We start from the raw sequence: 14896 nt of genomic DNA, 5'->3' as shown, positions 1-14896 counted from the left end.
GATTCTCCCTTCATAAGTGACAGAGCCTGAGTTCAAGCGGATTATCTGGTTTCAGGGTCAGTGCACTGACAACTTAGTCTTGGTTCATTTACTCATTTATTCATTTACTTGTCTGGCTGTGCATTCAGCAAATATTTGGTTGGTACCAAGGGTGTACCATGCACTGTGCTGGGTGCTTGGGCTATAAGACAATGAGGTTCCACCCTTGTCCTCTAGGGCCTGAAACATAGGGAAAGAGGCAGAAACAGTAGAGAAATTTACAAAAGAGATTCCTAAGGGCTTGTTTAAGACATACCATCCCAACGAACCAATACTTATTCTATTATTCATTCATTAATCCTTTAATTATTCAACAAATAGTGACTGATGTCTACGAGGGATGGGCAATGTAGCAGGTCTTAAAACATGATAAACAAGGAATTTATCCCATGAGGGCAGAGGAGTAGGAAACAGATTCCCACTGGCAACTCAATGGGTCTAAAATTAAATTCATGGATTTTTCTTTCAAACTTCTCTTATTCTAAATGCCTATTCCATTTAAAATTCCTAAAATCATCACACTCAGACCTTGGGAGTTTTCCTCTACGCCTCCCCTTTGCTCATTCACGTACAGTCAGCTCTTAGATCAGATCCCCACCATCTTCTGCCTAGTTTGCCATTTAATGTGCAAAGTGGTCTTTTGGCCTCTGGTCTGCGACCAACACTCATTGCCACCCATGCTCCATTCATAACTTCTCTTACACGAGAGTGACCTTCCTAAATCCAAATTCAGCCTGAAACTTCTAAGCTCAGATCCCTTTGAAAGCTCCCCTCCTTTTAGGAAAAGTCCAAACACCTTATAAACCATCGAGCCTCCCCCGCAGGCTGAGTCCTGCCCACTTTCCAGCCTCACTTCCCATGGTGGCTCCCACCCTCCCCCACAGCCTCCATGTCTACATCCTAAGGTCGAGTGACGAATATCAGAAGATGGCACTGGGAAGCCATCCCAGCATCCCCCCTGGTGCACCAGCTCCTTTGGCCACCACTGTATTTGCAAAATAAATCTGGCTACTGATTTCTGAGCACACCAATTCCAACATTGTGCTAGACCCAGGGACAATAATGATACGGTGTTTAAGGAAAATAGATTTGGAGCTAACAAGGCCAATTTAATTCTCAATCTGCCATCTGTTTAGTAGAATGATCTAGGGCAAGTTACTTTAGGTTTCCACACTTCAATTTCTTCATTTTTATTATGGGGACAATAAACTCCCTTCATAGAGTTGTTGTGAGGATCAATGAGACAACGTACAAAAAGAGCTTTGCCTGGCATCTGTTACATTATAAGTTGTTATTAAGTTGAAGTCATACTTGTTACTATTACTATATTAGACATAATATAATACATAATGATGAATTTTCCTCCAAACCCTGGGAACTTTCCTTATCTCCGTTTTATAACGAAGACGATTACCTGCCTAAAGTCATGTAATCAGAAAACAGCAAAGTTAGGATTTCAACTCATACCAAAAACCACTATTATACTACTTATCACACTGTGTGAAAACTATTTACGTGTGTACCTAGCTCTCTCCACCAGGACAGGAAGCTCCAGAGGACAAAGAACTTGTCATATTCCTATTTGACAAAGGAAAGGTTTAAGGACCAACGAACAGATGACTAGCTATGCTTCAGCTAAGGCAAAGTGATGACCATGAACCTCCAGGCCCGAAAGAGGTTTGGTCACTGTGGCAATGAAACAAAGGCCATTGGCCCAGTTGCTGTGTCACTTACTCATCGCTTCTATTTGCACGTGGATGAGGTTCTCGATGTCCTCCTGCAGGGTCTGGTGGGGCTTCAAGGGGATGGGCAGGTAGCCATAGTGCTCTCTGTTGCAGAGGTACATCTGGATGCCTGAGGGTCCAAGAAGGGGACAAAGTCAACCAATAAGAAACACTCCTTAGTGACAGCTGAGGAAAATGAGGCCGGACTGAGGCTGACCCTGAATTTGACGCTGAAACTGAACAAGTGGTTGTTTCGGGTACTGCCCGTAGCCCTCAAAAATGTTCCTTTATTAAAAAAGCAAAACACAGCATTGGGGGCTCACGTAAAACCCTGGGCCATTCTTCGGCTCAGAGGAAATTGATTTTTCTCTCTGAAGAAAACGCATACTCATGGTCTGAAATGAACACTAAAGGCAAGAAGGGATCAAAAGGGAGGCAAGGAATTCCCATTCCAGAAAGCAGAATGGAACACTGTAATCCATCCACAGGAAATAACAAGAAAATGAGGAATGAAATCCATACTTGATACGAAAGCAAACAGGAAAATCCTGTAAGGCTGACAGATTATTACAGCTAAATCTAAGCATACAGAGAACAAAAAGTGAAAAAATAGAAAATAAATTTAAAATTCTCCATGATTCTCCTTGGTTTTATTTTTCCCTTCAGCAGGCATGGATTTGGAGTCAACCAATAGGCAGGAAACTTCCAAAAGAAGTTCATAAGGGACAGAAGAGTTCCTGCATTTTGAGTCCTGTTAAAATCATGCAATGTGACAATATGTCAGAGCCCTTTCCTCTTCGACACTGGTCTTCACAGCCCCAGCTGGTGAACTCCAAGAGTATAAAGCAGCTGTGTTCAACCAGACGGACAGGAATATAGGAATCAAGACGGTCTCATACAGATCCAGCAGCGGACACTCCTGGCTAATTAAAAGATTGTTTAGTTAGAAGGATGAGTCTGCCAAATGCTGGTCCATGTGCCTAAGCCTCTGATTTGTTAATTGCTACAATCATCAATGTTTTCCTATGAATTATCTGCATACTGACCAATCTATTTTGTGTTAATGAAATTTTCACCAGTCAGCTGCATCACCTGCCAAGTCAGATGAAGCTGCCTCATGGCATTAACAGAGATGAACAGAAAAGAACAGGGCCTTTATCCTCCACTTTTCTGAATCTGGTTCCAATCAGGGCTGGTCCACCAAGAACTGTCACTTCTCTTATCTTCTCCAAGAGAACTCACTAGCTCTGCTGTTTGCCCACATGAATGCTTCTGGGGAACATCAAACCAAAATGTACCTTCTGCAAAATTATGATCAATTCAGGAAGCAGAAAAAAGATTTAATATTTAGGTTGCCTTTCTACCCTAATTATAAACTATTTTACCATCTAACTCTCCAAAGCTTCCATAAAAATGGGCTATGATACCTAGCCAAGCTATCCATCAAGTGTGAAGCTCAAGAAAGGCGTTTCATAAATGTGAGGTCACAAAACATTTACTTCTCATCATGGTTTCTCAGAAAGTCACTGGATGATGTGGAAAGAGGAAGAGAAGTAAGGAGAGGAGGATGAAAGAAGGAGGAGGATTACAAACCATGAGAAAGAAGACTTGACACACAACCAGGAGAGTCAGTGCACCAAAGAAATGAGTCCCACGTAGCTGACCGTGGCACCTCTCTGGTTAGAATATATCAGAGGACTCCAGGAAAGACACATCTTCACAGATATGCAAAAGGCAGCATCTGAAGACTCTGAACATGCTGAGAGGAGTTTGAGAAAATTAGAGATTAATTTTGTATTGTATTAGTAATAATAAAACTAAGGAGAAAGAGAGAGAGATAGGCAACTAGACATAGTCTACAGATGGCGGAGCATGTGATTATAACGACAAAAACACTGGCCAACTAAAATTATATTAAAGAGATAGGAGATGAGGCGGGTGTGTCTGCCTGTGCAGGGCACAGGGCAGAGGAAAGCAAACGCCCTGATCTTCCATAATAATGGATAAAAAATATCCAGAGTTAAAAAATAAAGAAGGAGCAACACAAGCATATGATTTAGCAACTGGGATAAAGACATTATACTATCATGTAAAAGAGCTAAAAGTAGCTACCTTTAGGAAGAGGGGGATGGTGTGGGGTGATGTGCTGGAGACTGGGCAGTTTTAAATAAACTGTAGGTAACTACTTGAACTCTTTCAACTGTATGCATGATAATTTGATAAAATTATAATTTTCCAAAAAAAAAAAAAAGGAATCATGTTGATAATCAGATAACGTCTATGAAGGGATCTGGCACTCTCTGTAAAAGTTGCCTCTGGGCAAAACAGTTTTCCCCTTGAAGATGAAAGGCAATCATATTACAGCTGAAGGACTTTGCTCTTCTTATAAAGATATTAAACATTTTCTTGTACAGAGAGAGGACCTTAAAAATACAGATTGCTACAATTATCTCTAGCCCTGGTGATGAAAAATCAGACTCAGGGACTGTGACTTGTCCAAGGCTACACAGTAAGTCATTTGTGCCAAATTTTCATTCCTGAGGGCCAAAGCCAAGTGCTTTCTACCACTCAGGATTTGGAAGCTTGGTGTTGGGGTTGTTAATCCGTAGGGACTTCCTTCCCTACACAAGGGGGCTCTTTGGATCACCGGATCACCACCAGTGATGTCCTGGGAACAGATCTGCCTGCCCATCACCCACATCACTCTCCTCTTGACCCACAGCAGACATTTGGAAGCTGTCTGGCTGGTGCCAGAGATGGCTCCTGTGGCCATGATACTGAGTCCAGATTGCTGGCCACATGGGAGGTAAACTCTTGACCCTGGCCTCATTACAGCCACAGAGGCTTGCCTATGACTTTGTACTGTCTCCTTAGGCAGGACAGGCAGCCAAGCCCCGTTCACCAAAGCTCTTGGATTGCCACTCTCACTCATCACCCACATGTGGCAATGGCTATAATCTGAGGTGAACGATGCAGGATCAGGGTTTGTGGTTGAATTATCCTGCCTGGCACCAGAAGACCAGTCACTTCCTTTTTGCACCCGTAGACAACAAAGCTCCAACACATGGCACATGGCAAGGAGCTTCAGGAGAGTAAGAACAAAAGTACCAACCTCCCATCAATACTCTTCTAAGGGAGAGGAGAAGTGCTTTGCTCTGGACCCAAGAAAGGAAGAGTCTAGAGACATGTTGTGGGTAGCGTGTGATTCCCAGGCTCATTCATGTTGCTCCTGAAAATACTTTGGGATCAGTGAAATACTGCCTCAGAACCACACGATTGTCAGGAGATATCTTTCCTTTTCCCCAAATGACTGTGATATTTTTCCAGTCCCAACTTCTGCTCTGTTTGCCTCTGTACTGCCAATCTGACCCTCAGCATTCGCTGCCATTAGCTCTATTGTTATGCTTTCACACGTAAAGATCTCAACTTGCCAACTAAAACAGTGTAACACAACTAGGCACAAAAGTAAAACCTGGTGGATTGCTCCTCTCTCCTTCCTTCACCATCTCTTTTCTCCCCAGACAACCACCAAACAGTTTTGAGTTTCCATGCCTCCTTTCAACGTCCTTGAAAGGTCTTTGGGATGTTGGAACAATAAAGCATAAAGTACTGGCAAACAGGCCAAGCAAAGGGCAGAACTGAAAAATTCCTATCCAACCTGTGTCAATCCTCCAGCCCAAGCATCCGGGTGTTGGCTGAAGAAAATGTATCATGATAGTTTAGGGCACATGTCACAATAATGCCCTGTGACGTGGCCATAAAGGAGGTCTCTGTTAGGTGATGACTGTTATGGTAATTGTCAATAGCTCACTTTCTTGGAACATCCCAGCTTCAAGTTCTGAAGCTCAGGAACAGGAAGACCCTGAACTCTGCCTTCCATCCTGGAGAAGTCAGAGCAAATCAGAGACCAAGATGAAGGAAGGAGTTTCCATTAACATGGACACAAGAGCCTTCAAGACAATTTGCAATCCACCTGAGGATTGCTTTTTCCTGACCGAAGGGCTAAAAAATACATGCACTTGGCCAAAGTATCTAATCTGCTCTAGCAACCAGAGGGGAAAATCAACCTTACACATTTTTGCCAGATAGTTTTATTCCTGCCAAATCTACAACCAATGAGTGGCACACCTATGGCATGACGTGAGAATTGTAGCTTGAACTTGTGTCAACATTCTCATCTTCCAGCAACTTCCTCAACTACCCGGGTCTTGGCAAAACCTCTTTCATCCTAATTTATATGGCTACTGTGAATTTATTTCACCATCTTTTTAGTTTCTAAACCCATTTTTGCCAGTGGTTCAGTGGCACATTCCTGGCACGTTCTCTTTCAGGAAGGTCTGACTTGTTGTAACAGAGCTTTAATTTAGTAATGCCAGGTATCTTCCTGTTGAACTGTTTTTGTGAATCTTGTCCTCCCAGACTGCGTGTGAGGAAGAAAAATACCTCTCCTTCCCACTGACTTGTCTTTCTCACAAAGCCTACAGACTCTCTTGGAAATGCTTTCCCAGTGATTTACAAAATGCTTATGTTTAGCTCTGCCTCTCCATTGCCTCCAATATCTCTTCTGTCCTTTTCCTAGAGTGACAGGACTGGGGCTCATGACCGCATAGAATACATCCCTCACAGCAGGGTGTTGTCCTAAGTTCTGGCTGAAGAGATGTACATGGACGGATCTGTTTATCTCTGGACTGTGCCCTTGTAGGGATGGAGCCCGTCCTCCCTCTCAGTGTCTACTGGATCTTACAAGTAAGGGCGATGCCTCAGGCTGGAAAGGCAATATCAAAGGAGCCTGAGACTCTGAAAACTTCGTGGAACAGAACCACAATAGCAGCTTGGACTTTTTTTTGAGAAGAAATAAACTTCTATTCCTAGAGTCTGGGAACTCTGCCAGTGTTGTTTCAAGCTTCTGTCACCAATTCCCAGTTAATAGAGGGACTCCTGTAATTAACAACAGCAGTGCAGTTAGCACCAGAGAGCACCAATCAGCTTCCCATGACTCCCAATGTCATGGCCACTGCTTCCCCCTCAGCTCAGCCACCCCGAGAGCGGACTCCTGGGTGGAGGCCAGTCCTGGCTCTTGGTCATTCATGCTCACAGGGACAGCAGCACAAGGTTACTACAGACAATTCACTACCTGAAAAGGAAGTTTTTGTTTTAGTTAAAGTAGGAGTGTTTTTATTAAGATGCACAAAACAAAGGAGCTGGGCATTTGCGGTGTTTAGTAAAACCAGACCCAAACGGTACCTGCTTGCCGGCAGGAGAAGGCAAAGACGATGATGTCGTCGAAGGTCCAGGTGTAGTCCTGGTGCGGGGGGTAGAAGGTCAGCCTGTCAGAGGCCTCCTTCCTGAGGTCGATGAGGAAGGTGGAGTGCACCATGGGGACGGGGAAGCAGCCCGTCCTCTTCCACTCTCTAATCTGAAGGTAGTCTGGAGTGCGCTTATAGAAACCCTGCAAAAGAGCAAATAGATGGCCTGTGTTCTCTGATCCCAGGGCTTCGTCTTTCCCATCGCCTGCTGGCATCAAAGAAATCCCCAGAGTTACCAGATTCCTCTTATCTTGGCCCAAGAATTTTCAAATGAGCTCAAGAAATGCAATCTATATGTAAAACAAGACTTGAAGGGCCTCCATGTCAGAAATCATTTTTATGCCCGCATATCTCTTGATTGACTAACTTCGTGAACGTGTATTGTAAGTTGTCTAACGATTGAACAAGAAGTGGGAGTATTAAGGCTCTCATGTCAGACTCCAGAGTTCAAATCTGCCTCAGCACCTAAGTCTGTTGTGTGGGTCATGCCACTCAAACTTGCTGGGCCTATTTTCTCATCCCTAAAACAGGGAGATGGCTTTATCTACTCCATGGGGTTTTCTGTAAAAATCAGATGAGACAGAACTGGAAAGTGTTTAGAAGAATGCCTGGCATCCAGAAAACATTGACAAATCTTTTCTAGTATTAAAATGACCTCATCACACTGCAACTAATCTTTTTAATTGAACACACATTATTTCTCTCAGTGCTCTTACTTTTTGATAGTCTGGTGGCATTTAGACTGCTCCACACTTTTGGGGATCCACTTTTGGAAATTTCCTCCTGAGCAAGTCCATAGGGACAAACAATCCTCTTACTTTGTGGATTTAAACACACTGGGTTTGAAAAACTTCGGCATCATGCAGCTTGTCTGCCTTCCAAACTCAACTGTTCGTTCACCAGCCACTGAGTACCTACTCTAACGCAGGCACGAGGGAAATGGTGGAGGTGATAACCAAGACAGCCCCAGTCTTAGCCCTCTCAGAGTGCAGAATCCAGGTGAGGAACTTACGTGCCAGTGGCACTGAGTATAACTGACCATGACCGAAGCTCACGTCTACTCCAGGGAAGATGGAGATGCATGTCAATGAAACACACTTAGAAGTGGAAGCTTTGAAAGGCATTTTAACATGTGTTCTAAGTGGTGGCTGGCTCAGAGGAATGTGTGTCAAGTTCCACAAGGCCAGCACTCTGGGGAGCACAATACTCGTGGGATACACAAGTTCCAGTGCATTGAGTTAAATGGAATCTTTCTCCCTTTTGTGGTGCTGGCGATCAAACCCAGGGCTTGGGGTCGGCTGAACCATCTCCTAGCTGCTTGACCTTGGCCCATGCTTTTGCTCTTTGGGCTGCCCTAACCCTTCAACCTATATGGCTTCTTCCACGGGATGAAGGTAACAGTGGTTCTTCAAACGATTAAGGACTAGTATCAAATACAAAGTTCTAGACTTCTTAGGAACAATATTCTCAGAATGAAGGCTTGGAAAATTCATGACAGTGATGAATCACTGAATGTCCTGGGAGTGAGGATGTTGGGGAAGGAAGCAGAGACAGAAAAAGGATAAATATGCCTCCCACAGAGAGCCAGGGACCATGGCTGTGCCTCTTTTTCCACATAAATTGAATTTTATTGGTACTAATCCCTGTCCATTGGCCAGAAAACACCAGAGTCATTTGGTTTGAGATGTTTAAAGGCCCTGGAGACCAGGGCCTGCCTCGAGCTTATGAAGTCATTGGCCATGTGTGTGCCTGCCCTAGTAGAAGCCTGAGTAGGATGCAGAAAGCCAAAAATAGATGAAGGAAAATTATAATTGCCCCAAGTGGCACAAAATTGGATTTTACTATGCAAAATGAGTGAGCATGTTTCTCCTATTTGCTTTTGATAATTAAAGGACATAATAGACTGTGGTCACTGGGATAACCTCCTCCACATCCCCCTCGGAGTTGGTGACAAAGCATAACTCATTAAAAACAACCCTGAAGTGATTTTGCCACATGAAACAGTGCAGATTATTAACTAGGTTTGACCTCATATTACATTTTCTCCCAAGAAAAGAAATTGAATTTACAGCCTCTCTAAAAGACATATGTATAATACAAATCACTCAAAATCTCTTAGCACTCGCAGAAATAATTATAATAAAAAATGACCGCCTCACCTAAGGGTGTGGTGGGGGTACTGATTGGTAAATAGTCAGGAATTCTGCAAACCAGTTGAAGTGTTGGTAGCTTGAAATCCATAAAAACAAAAATCAAGTTAATCTTCATCTCTCTGTTAATTCATCAGAGAGGAAGCAGCTTTAAACATTTTAATAACCATATCTTTATGACTATATTTTTATAACTATGTCGTCAAGTGGTTATACTACAGTTTAGTTAGCCCCTCCTTTGCTTAAACAACATTTAAGTCATATGCCTGAGGGGGAGAGTAGTTCAATCATAAACCTTGGCAAATGTTACCAAGTGGAGTTTTCTCCCTAGAAAGCCAGTTATTAAACATTTATCAGCACACTGCTGGCCTCTTTCCTCCTCCAAAAGAAAACAAACATAAAAGAAAGACAAAATTTAGTCCTCTGGCCACATTTAACCTATATATTTTTCCCTCAACAAACCTTTATCCTACATTGATGTATGTTACATAGATCAGTTTACATCTCTAATTCATTAACTAAAGAATAAAAAACATAACCAGCCATCATCATTAAAGATACCAGACTGCAGCCTTTGAAGATGTTACTATGGAAGAAAAGCCATGATGGAAACTCAAATTTTGTTTTTATCTTGAATTTTAGAAAAACAAGCTGCCTTGTCAGTTTTCATCCTTAGATCGCTATAAAAGTAAATTCGACAGCATATATCAAAGGTTGACAAAATATTTATACTCTTTGACTCAGTAACTTTGCTTCTGAGAAGCTATTCTAAGAAAATAATCTTAACTACTTAAATTTATATTCCTCATGACGGTCATTACAACAACTAAAAGTTGCAAACAACTTAAACATTGCTCAAACTAAGAGAAAGATGAGTAAATTGTAGTAGAGCCACTTGATGATGATGTAGTTATTAAAAACATATAAGCTTCCCTCTCTGATGTTGCCTTGGTGCGATGTTTATTGTTTCTATGTTTTTGATGTTGTTTGACTGTTTTCCATTTCTAAGTGTTTCTGTTGTGTTCTTATGTTAATTTCATAATGAAAATTTTAATTTAAAATATCCCTGAATTAGGGGAGGGAGAATGCAAATCCCAGAATGCTCTACTGGTTAATTTGCAGCTTCTGAGGTGAAGCTCTTGGGAATATTTGTTTGATGATTATTTAGCGCAGAAGAGCCCACTGGGTTGTGGCACTAGGCCTGGACTCCCCCCTTTCCTGAAACCTCTTGCTCTAGCACAATGGCACCCGCGTTTCAAGAGGAAACAAGAAACAGGCGAAGGGGCTGCTGCGGCCACTGCTGCCTCTTGAAAGCTCACAGCCTTAACTCATGAACCAAAGGACTTGCCTGAGGTGTGATTCCACACCAGAAGTTGGAGTACAGGCCCCGGGACTCCAGCATGGGGGCCACGATGGTTTTGTTTTCTGCCATCAGTAGGCTGAGGGTCTGTGGGTTTGTCAGGAAATTGTCGACATCTATGAACTAGGAAAAGAGAAGGATCATGTCAGGTGAAAGGGTACTTTCCAGTAATGGCTCCAGAATAACCCGGCTCATCCCAGCATCATGAGAGATGAAATGGGCCGTGAGCTCTGTGCTCCATGGCGAAACCATGGCGGCTGGGTGGCTTTCACTCAGCCAAAATACAGTTAGTCTAATTTCCACAGGTTCAGCTCTGCATAAACTGCCAAGCAATGAACTGAAGGTGCCAGACTGGGCCCAGATTCAGCCAGGACCCAACCTATACCTAGCTCAGTGGTTTAAGCAAAAGATAATAACAGCTCCTAGGTCCTTAAAGAGTCATTCAAAAACCCTCATTGAGTGCCACTCTGTTAAGAGGGACAGGCCTATTTGAATTTTCTACAGTTATGCCAGAATGGCCCAGAACAAATCCACCAATGCTATTTTAATGTTACCAGAGGACTCTTGTTCTAAGTACATCATATCAATCCATGCTAACCAAATAGCCCAGGTTTCTTAGCACAGGTCCATGTTCACATTGATTCTCATTCTTGGCAGAAGTTCATGCTCATACAGATTCATTTACAGAGACAGTACAGCAGATTCTACCACAAAAAAGAAACAATCAAGCCTGTTTTGGTGGCATACGCCTGTAATCCTAGCCACTCGGGAGGCTGAGGCAGGAGAATCACAAGTTTAAAGCCAGTCTCAGCAACAGTAAGGCGTTAAGCAACTCAGTGAGACCCTATCTCTAAATCAAATGTGAAAAAGGACTAGGGATGTGGCTCAGTGTCAAGTGCCCCTAAGTTCAATCCCTAGTACTCCCCCCACTAAAAAAAGAAACAACCACTCTGAATTGTACACTTAAACATGGCTAAAATGATAGACTTTATGTTGTGCATATTTTATCACAGTTAAAAAATAAACTGTCAGAAGCATTCATTCTTATGACAGTCTGTTTACCAAAAATTCTAGTTTGGCACTTGTGCATTTCAATAATGTTTAAATATGGTTGGTACAACTGGAAAATTTCTATGAAATTATTTATGTTAAAAAGTGTGTGTAACAAATTACTAGATGATTTTTGGAGTGATCGAGGGCCTGGGGAGAGATATAGGTCACAAGTATTCATTCCCTTTAAGAATCAGAGTCTAGTGAAAGAAGATGTTCATACATGTAATAAAACAATACTGGCTCTGCTTTATTGGCATAGTTTCTCGTGTTTTTCTGGAAAACATTTGCCCAAAGACCTGTGGAGAAAAAAGCTTTGTCAGGGAGAAGGGGCAGCGGCTCCGAGTTCCTTAGGAAGCCATCCTCTTCTCCAATGGAGGCAGGTTCTCTGAAGACTAGGACGCAAGGATTCCTAATTGTCAAGTCCAGCATTTGGGCTCCTCTCCAGGCTTTAAAGCAAGGGAGGGGACAAGCTCTTCATGGAAGCAATCAGGAGACGGAATAAGAGACTCCATTCCCCAAATCCCTCAGGAGCAAAAGGGAACCGTTTCAGAGGTGTTCATTTGAATCACTTCTTATACAACTATTTTCTCATGTTCTTAGAATTCTTCCCAAAAGCTAAGATGATTTATATTGCTTTTATATTATTTGCATTCCTCATGAACTAAGAGATTCGGAGTTTCTTAAGCCTGTTACATGAAAGAGCAAATAGCGTAGGAGCCTCCTTACTCGCTTACCCACTGACGGTGTGTGTCGGGACAGGGTCTGGGATAAAATCTAGGTATTGTAATATTAAGTTACCAAAATTTCCCCTGCAGATTTTAGTGGGGGATGCGGTGCTCAAACGAAAGGCTGTTTTGATTGTTCCAATGAGTCCTAGTGTCTGGACAACTGATCTGAACACATTTTAGATAACAGTTGTCAAGAAATCAAGCATCTGCTTTTACCAGAATGTAGTCTGACCATTTTTCCCTCGCAGTTCGAAGAGCTGCCTGTCGCAATTTCATGACATGAGCAAACCGGGAGCTTGGCCAGTGTTTTGGTCCAATTTCATCAGGATAAGACCTAAAAGAATTATAATAATAGCTTATAATTACTGAGTGCTGAAAACCAGGTTGTCTTAACTATTCATCTCTACTAACTCATTTACTCCTCCATTGAACTTAGGAGTAAGACATTTTTATCGTCATTATCTTAATATCACAGATAAGGAAACTGGAGCAACAAGAGATGAAGAAACTTACTGCTTACCGAACACCAGAGTTTTTATATGAAATATTTTAGAGGGTTCTAATAAGCATCCTATGAAGTCCTGATATTCTCCCCATTTCACACCTGAGGGCACAGGTATAGTTAAGTCACTTGCCTACTATTACAGTTAACAAGGGCACAATAAGAATTCAAATCCAGGCAGTTGAACCCTAAAGTTCATGTTCTAGGGTACTTTCTTTCAACCTCTGGCCATCAAGTAAATGTGGGCCTGCTGCAATGTAGAAATGAGTTTGCCACGAAAACCAAAGTTTGAGTTTACTTGGAAGAATCTCAGTAAGTGATTTCATACAGCCTGACACATCCATTCATCCCAGGTAAAGTGAGGTCATGGGGCAGACATGTCATGCCCCAGGGATTTCCATCAACATGCCGAAATAGCCAGGCCAAGACTTCACCTGGTCACAAGGGCAAGTAAGTGGGTCAGTGCCCGCTCAGAATCCTTCAGAAAGCTCTTAACTGGTGTGGACATTGACGCTGCCACAGTGGCCCCAGACTGGTCACCCCTTTGAGGTCTTATAGCTGTGCTAGCAGTACATTTCCTTTAGTGAATGAAAAGTCACAAAGAGGTTGTAACTATACAAATGAAGTTAATAAAACTATGCACAGCACAGGATTCTCGCGAACGCCTTCCTCAATTACTGCTTTGGTGAAAATCAGTGGAATTCCTGTTTTTCTGAATACATTACCAAAAATAATGCCTTCCCTAATATTTTTCACACTGATATTGGCATATAATTTGTGTAGTCAAAATCCAGCTACAGAGAACATCACCAGAATGCAAGGTAAGTACACAAAGTCTTTCTGTGCAATTTTTAAAACTTAGGCCAAATTCCATTGTAAGAAACCTTAAATGAGTGTTTAAGAATTTTTATAGTGTTCAAACTTCACTGTTAAATTTTGTTTGACCTACAGACCCTACGCTTGGGAGATATATATGAAACACTAGAGAACTAGGAGAACAAAGAACAAATTTGTTCTGGAATGACATTTATTATTGTTGTTGTTATACAAATTTGACTTTCAATAAATAACATCCTGGCCAGAAATTCTATTTGTACAGTTTATTACGGTGGAATTGTAGTGGTCTTGGGAGCATTTACAGCAGTAGGTTTTAAATACACTTATTCTTGATCTTATTCACTCATTTATTCATCCAATAAGTATCAATTTAGTGCCTGACAAGAATATAGCATTGGCAGGGGACAGGGGGATGTAAAGTGTTTAGCAGGAGCTCTAGCCCCTGCTAAAGAACCTGTAATTAAAAAAAAAAAAAAAATATATATATATATATATAAGTTGCATAATTAATTAAGCGTGCTACTTTTATTGTGTTGAAAAGAATGATGTAGAAAATAAGTAATTCATTTGTTGAAGGAAAGGGAGATCGTTATTACTGGAATGGTTAGGAATAGCTTTCTGTTGTAGGTGTAACGTGAGACAAGAGTCAATTACAAAGAATAGGCACTTCCAAGACCCATGTCAGTAAGAGTTTGGGAGTTGAAAATAAAAGGAATATTCTGGATAAAGTATATTTTATTTGGGGGAGAAGCAGGAGATATAGGTAAAGTTTATGGACTCTTAAATAGAAGACTCAGGTACTTGAACTTTGTTCTGTAGGCATTTGAAATTCACTGGAGTCCCCGTAATAGAGAATGAAACAACTCCATTGTATTTTAGGTAGTTTGGTTTGACAGTATGAACGACTTGGATAGAAGCAATTAAGAAATTCCTATGGTAAAGATTGGAAATTTTTTTTAAAAAATCTTAGAAATAACCTAAATGTCTATCAGTAGGATAATAGTTAAATAATTATGGTATCTCCATACAATGGATATTCTTCAATTAAAAAGTAAAGAAGCTCTTAATTATTTCTGTGTAATGATTTCCAAGGCATGCTAAGTGAAAAAAGTAACATGCATTATAGAAATTATACAAAATTTTCACTATGATCCCTTAAGTATGAAAGGTATAAACTCAAAATATCAATAAATAATA

At 41.5% G+C, this 14896-nt stretch overlaps 1 protein-coding gene across 1 annotated transcript in view; it reads right to left on the bottom strand.

Annotated features, from left to right (window-relative positions):
* Positions 1 to 14896, bottom strand: part of COLGALT2 (collagen beta(1-O)galactosyltransferase 2) — a 126555-nt gene that overhangs the window by 24194 nt on the left and 87465 nt on the right. Inside the window, exons 3-6 of the mRNA XM_079108040.1 lie at positions 12577 to 12694; positions 10568 to 10702; positions 7008 to 7212; positions 1774 to 1893 (exon numbers count right to left, since the gene is read on the bottom strand). Coding sequence (XP_078964166.1) covers positions 1774 to 1893; positions 7008 to 7212; positions 10568 to 10702; positions 12577 to 12694 — 578 coding nt within the window. The remainder of the gene's footprint in view (positions 1 to 1773; positions 1894 to 7007; positions 7213 to 10567; positions 10703 to 12576; positions 12695 to 14896) is intronic.

The sequence above is a fragment of the Sciurus vulgaris genome (assembly GCF_902686455.1).
Source record: "Sciurus vulgaris genome assembly, chromosome: 12".
NCBI classification, from domain to species: Eukaryota; Metazoa; Chordata; class Mammalia; order Rodentia; family Sciuridae; genus Sciurus; species Sciurus vulgaris.
This window is presented reverse-complemented; position numbering and strand designations above follow the sequence as displayed.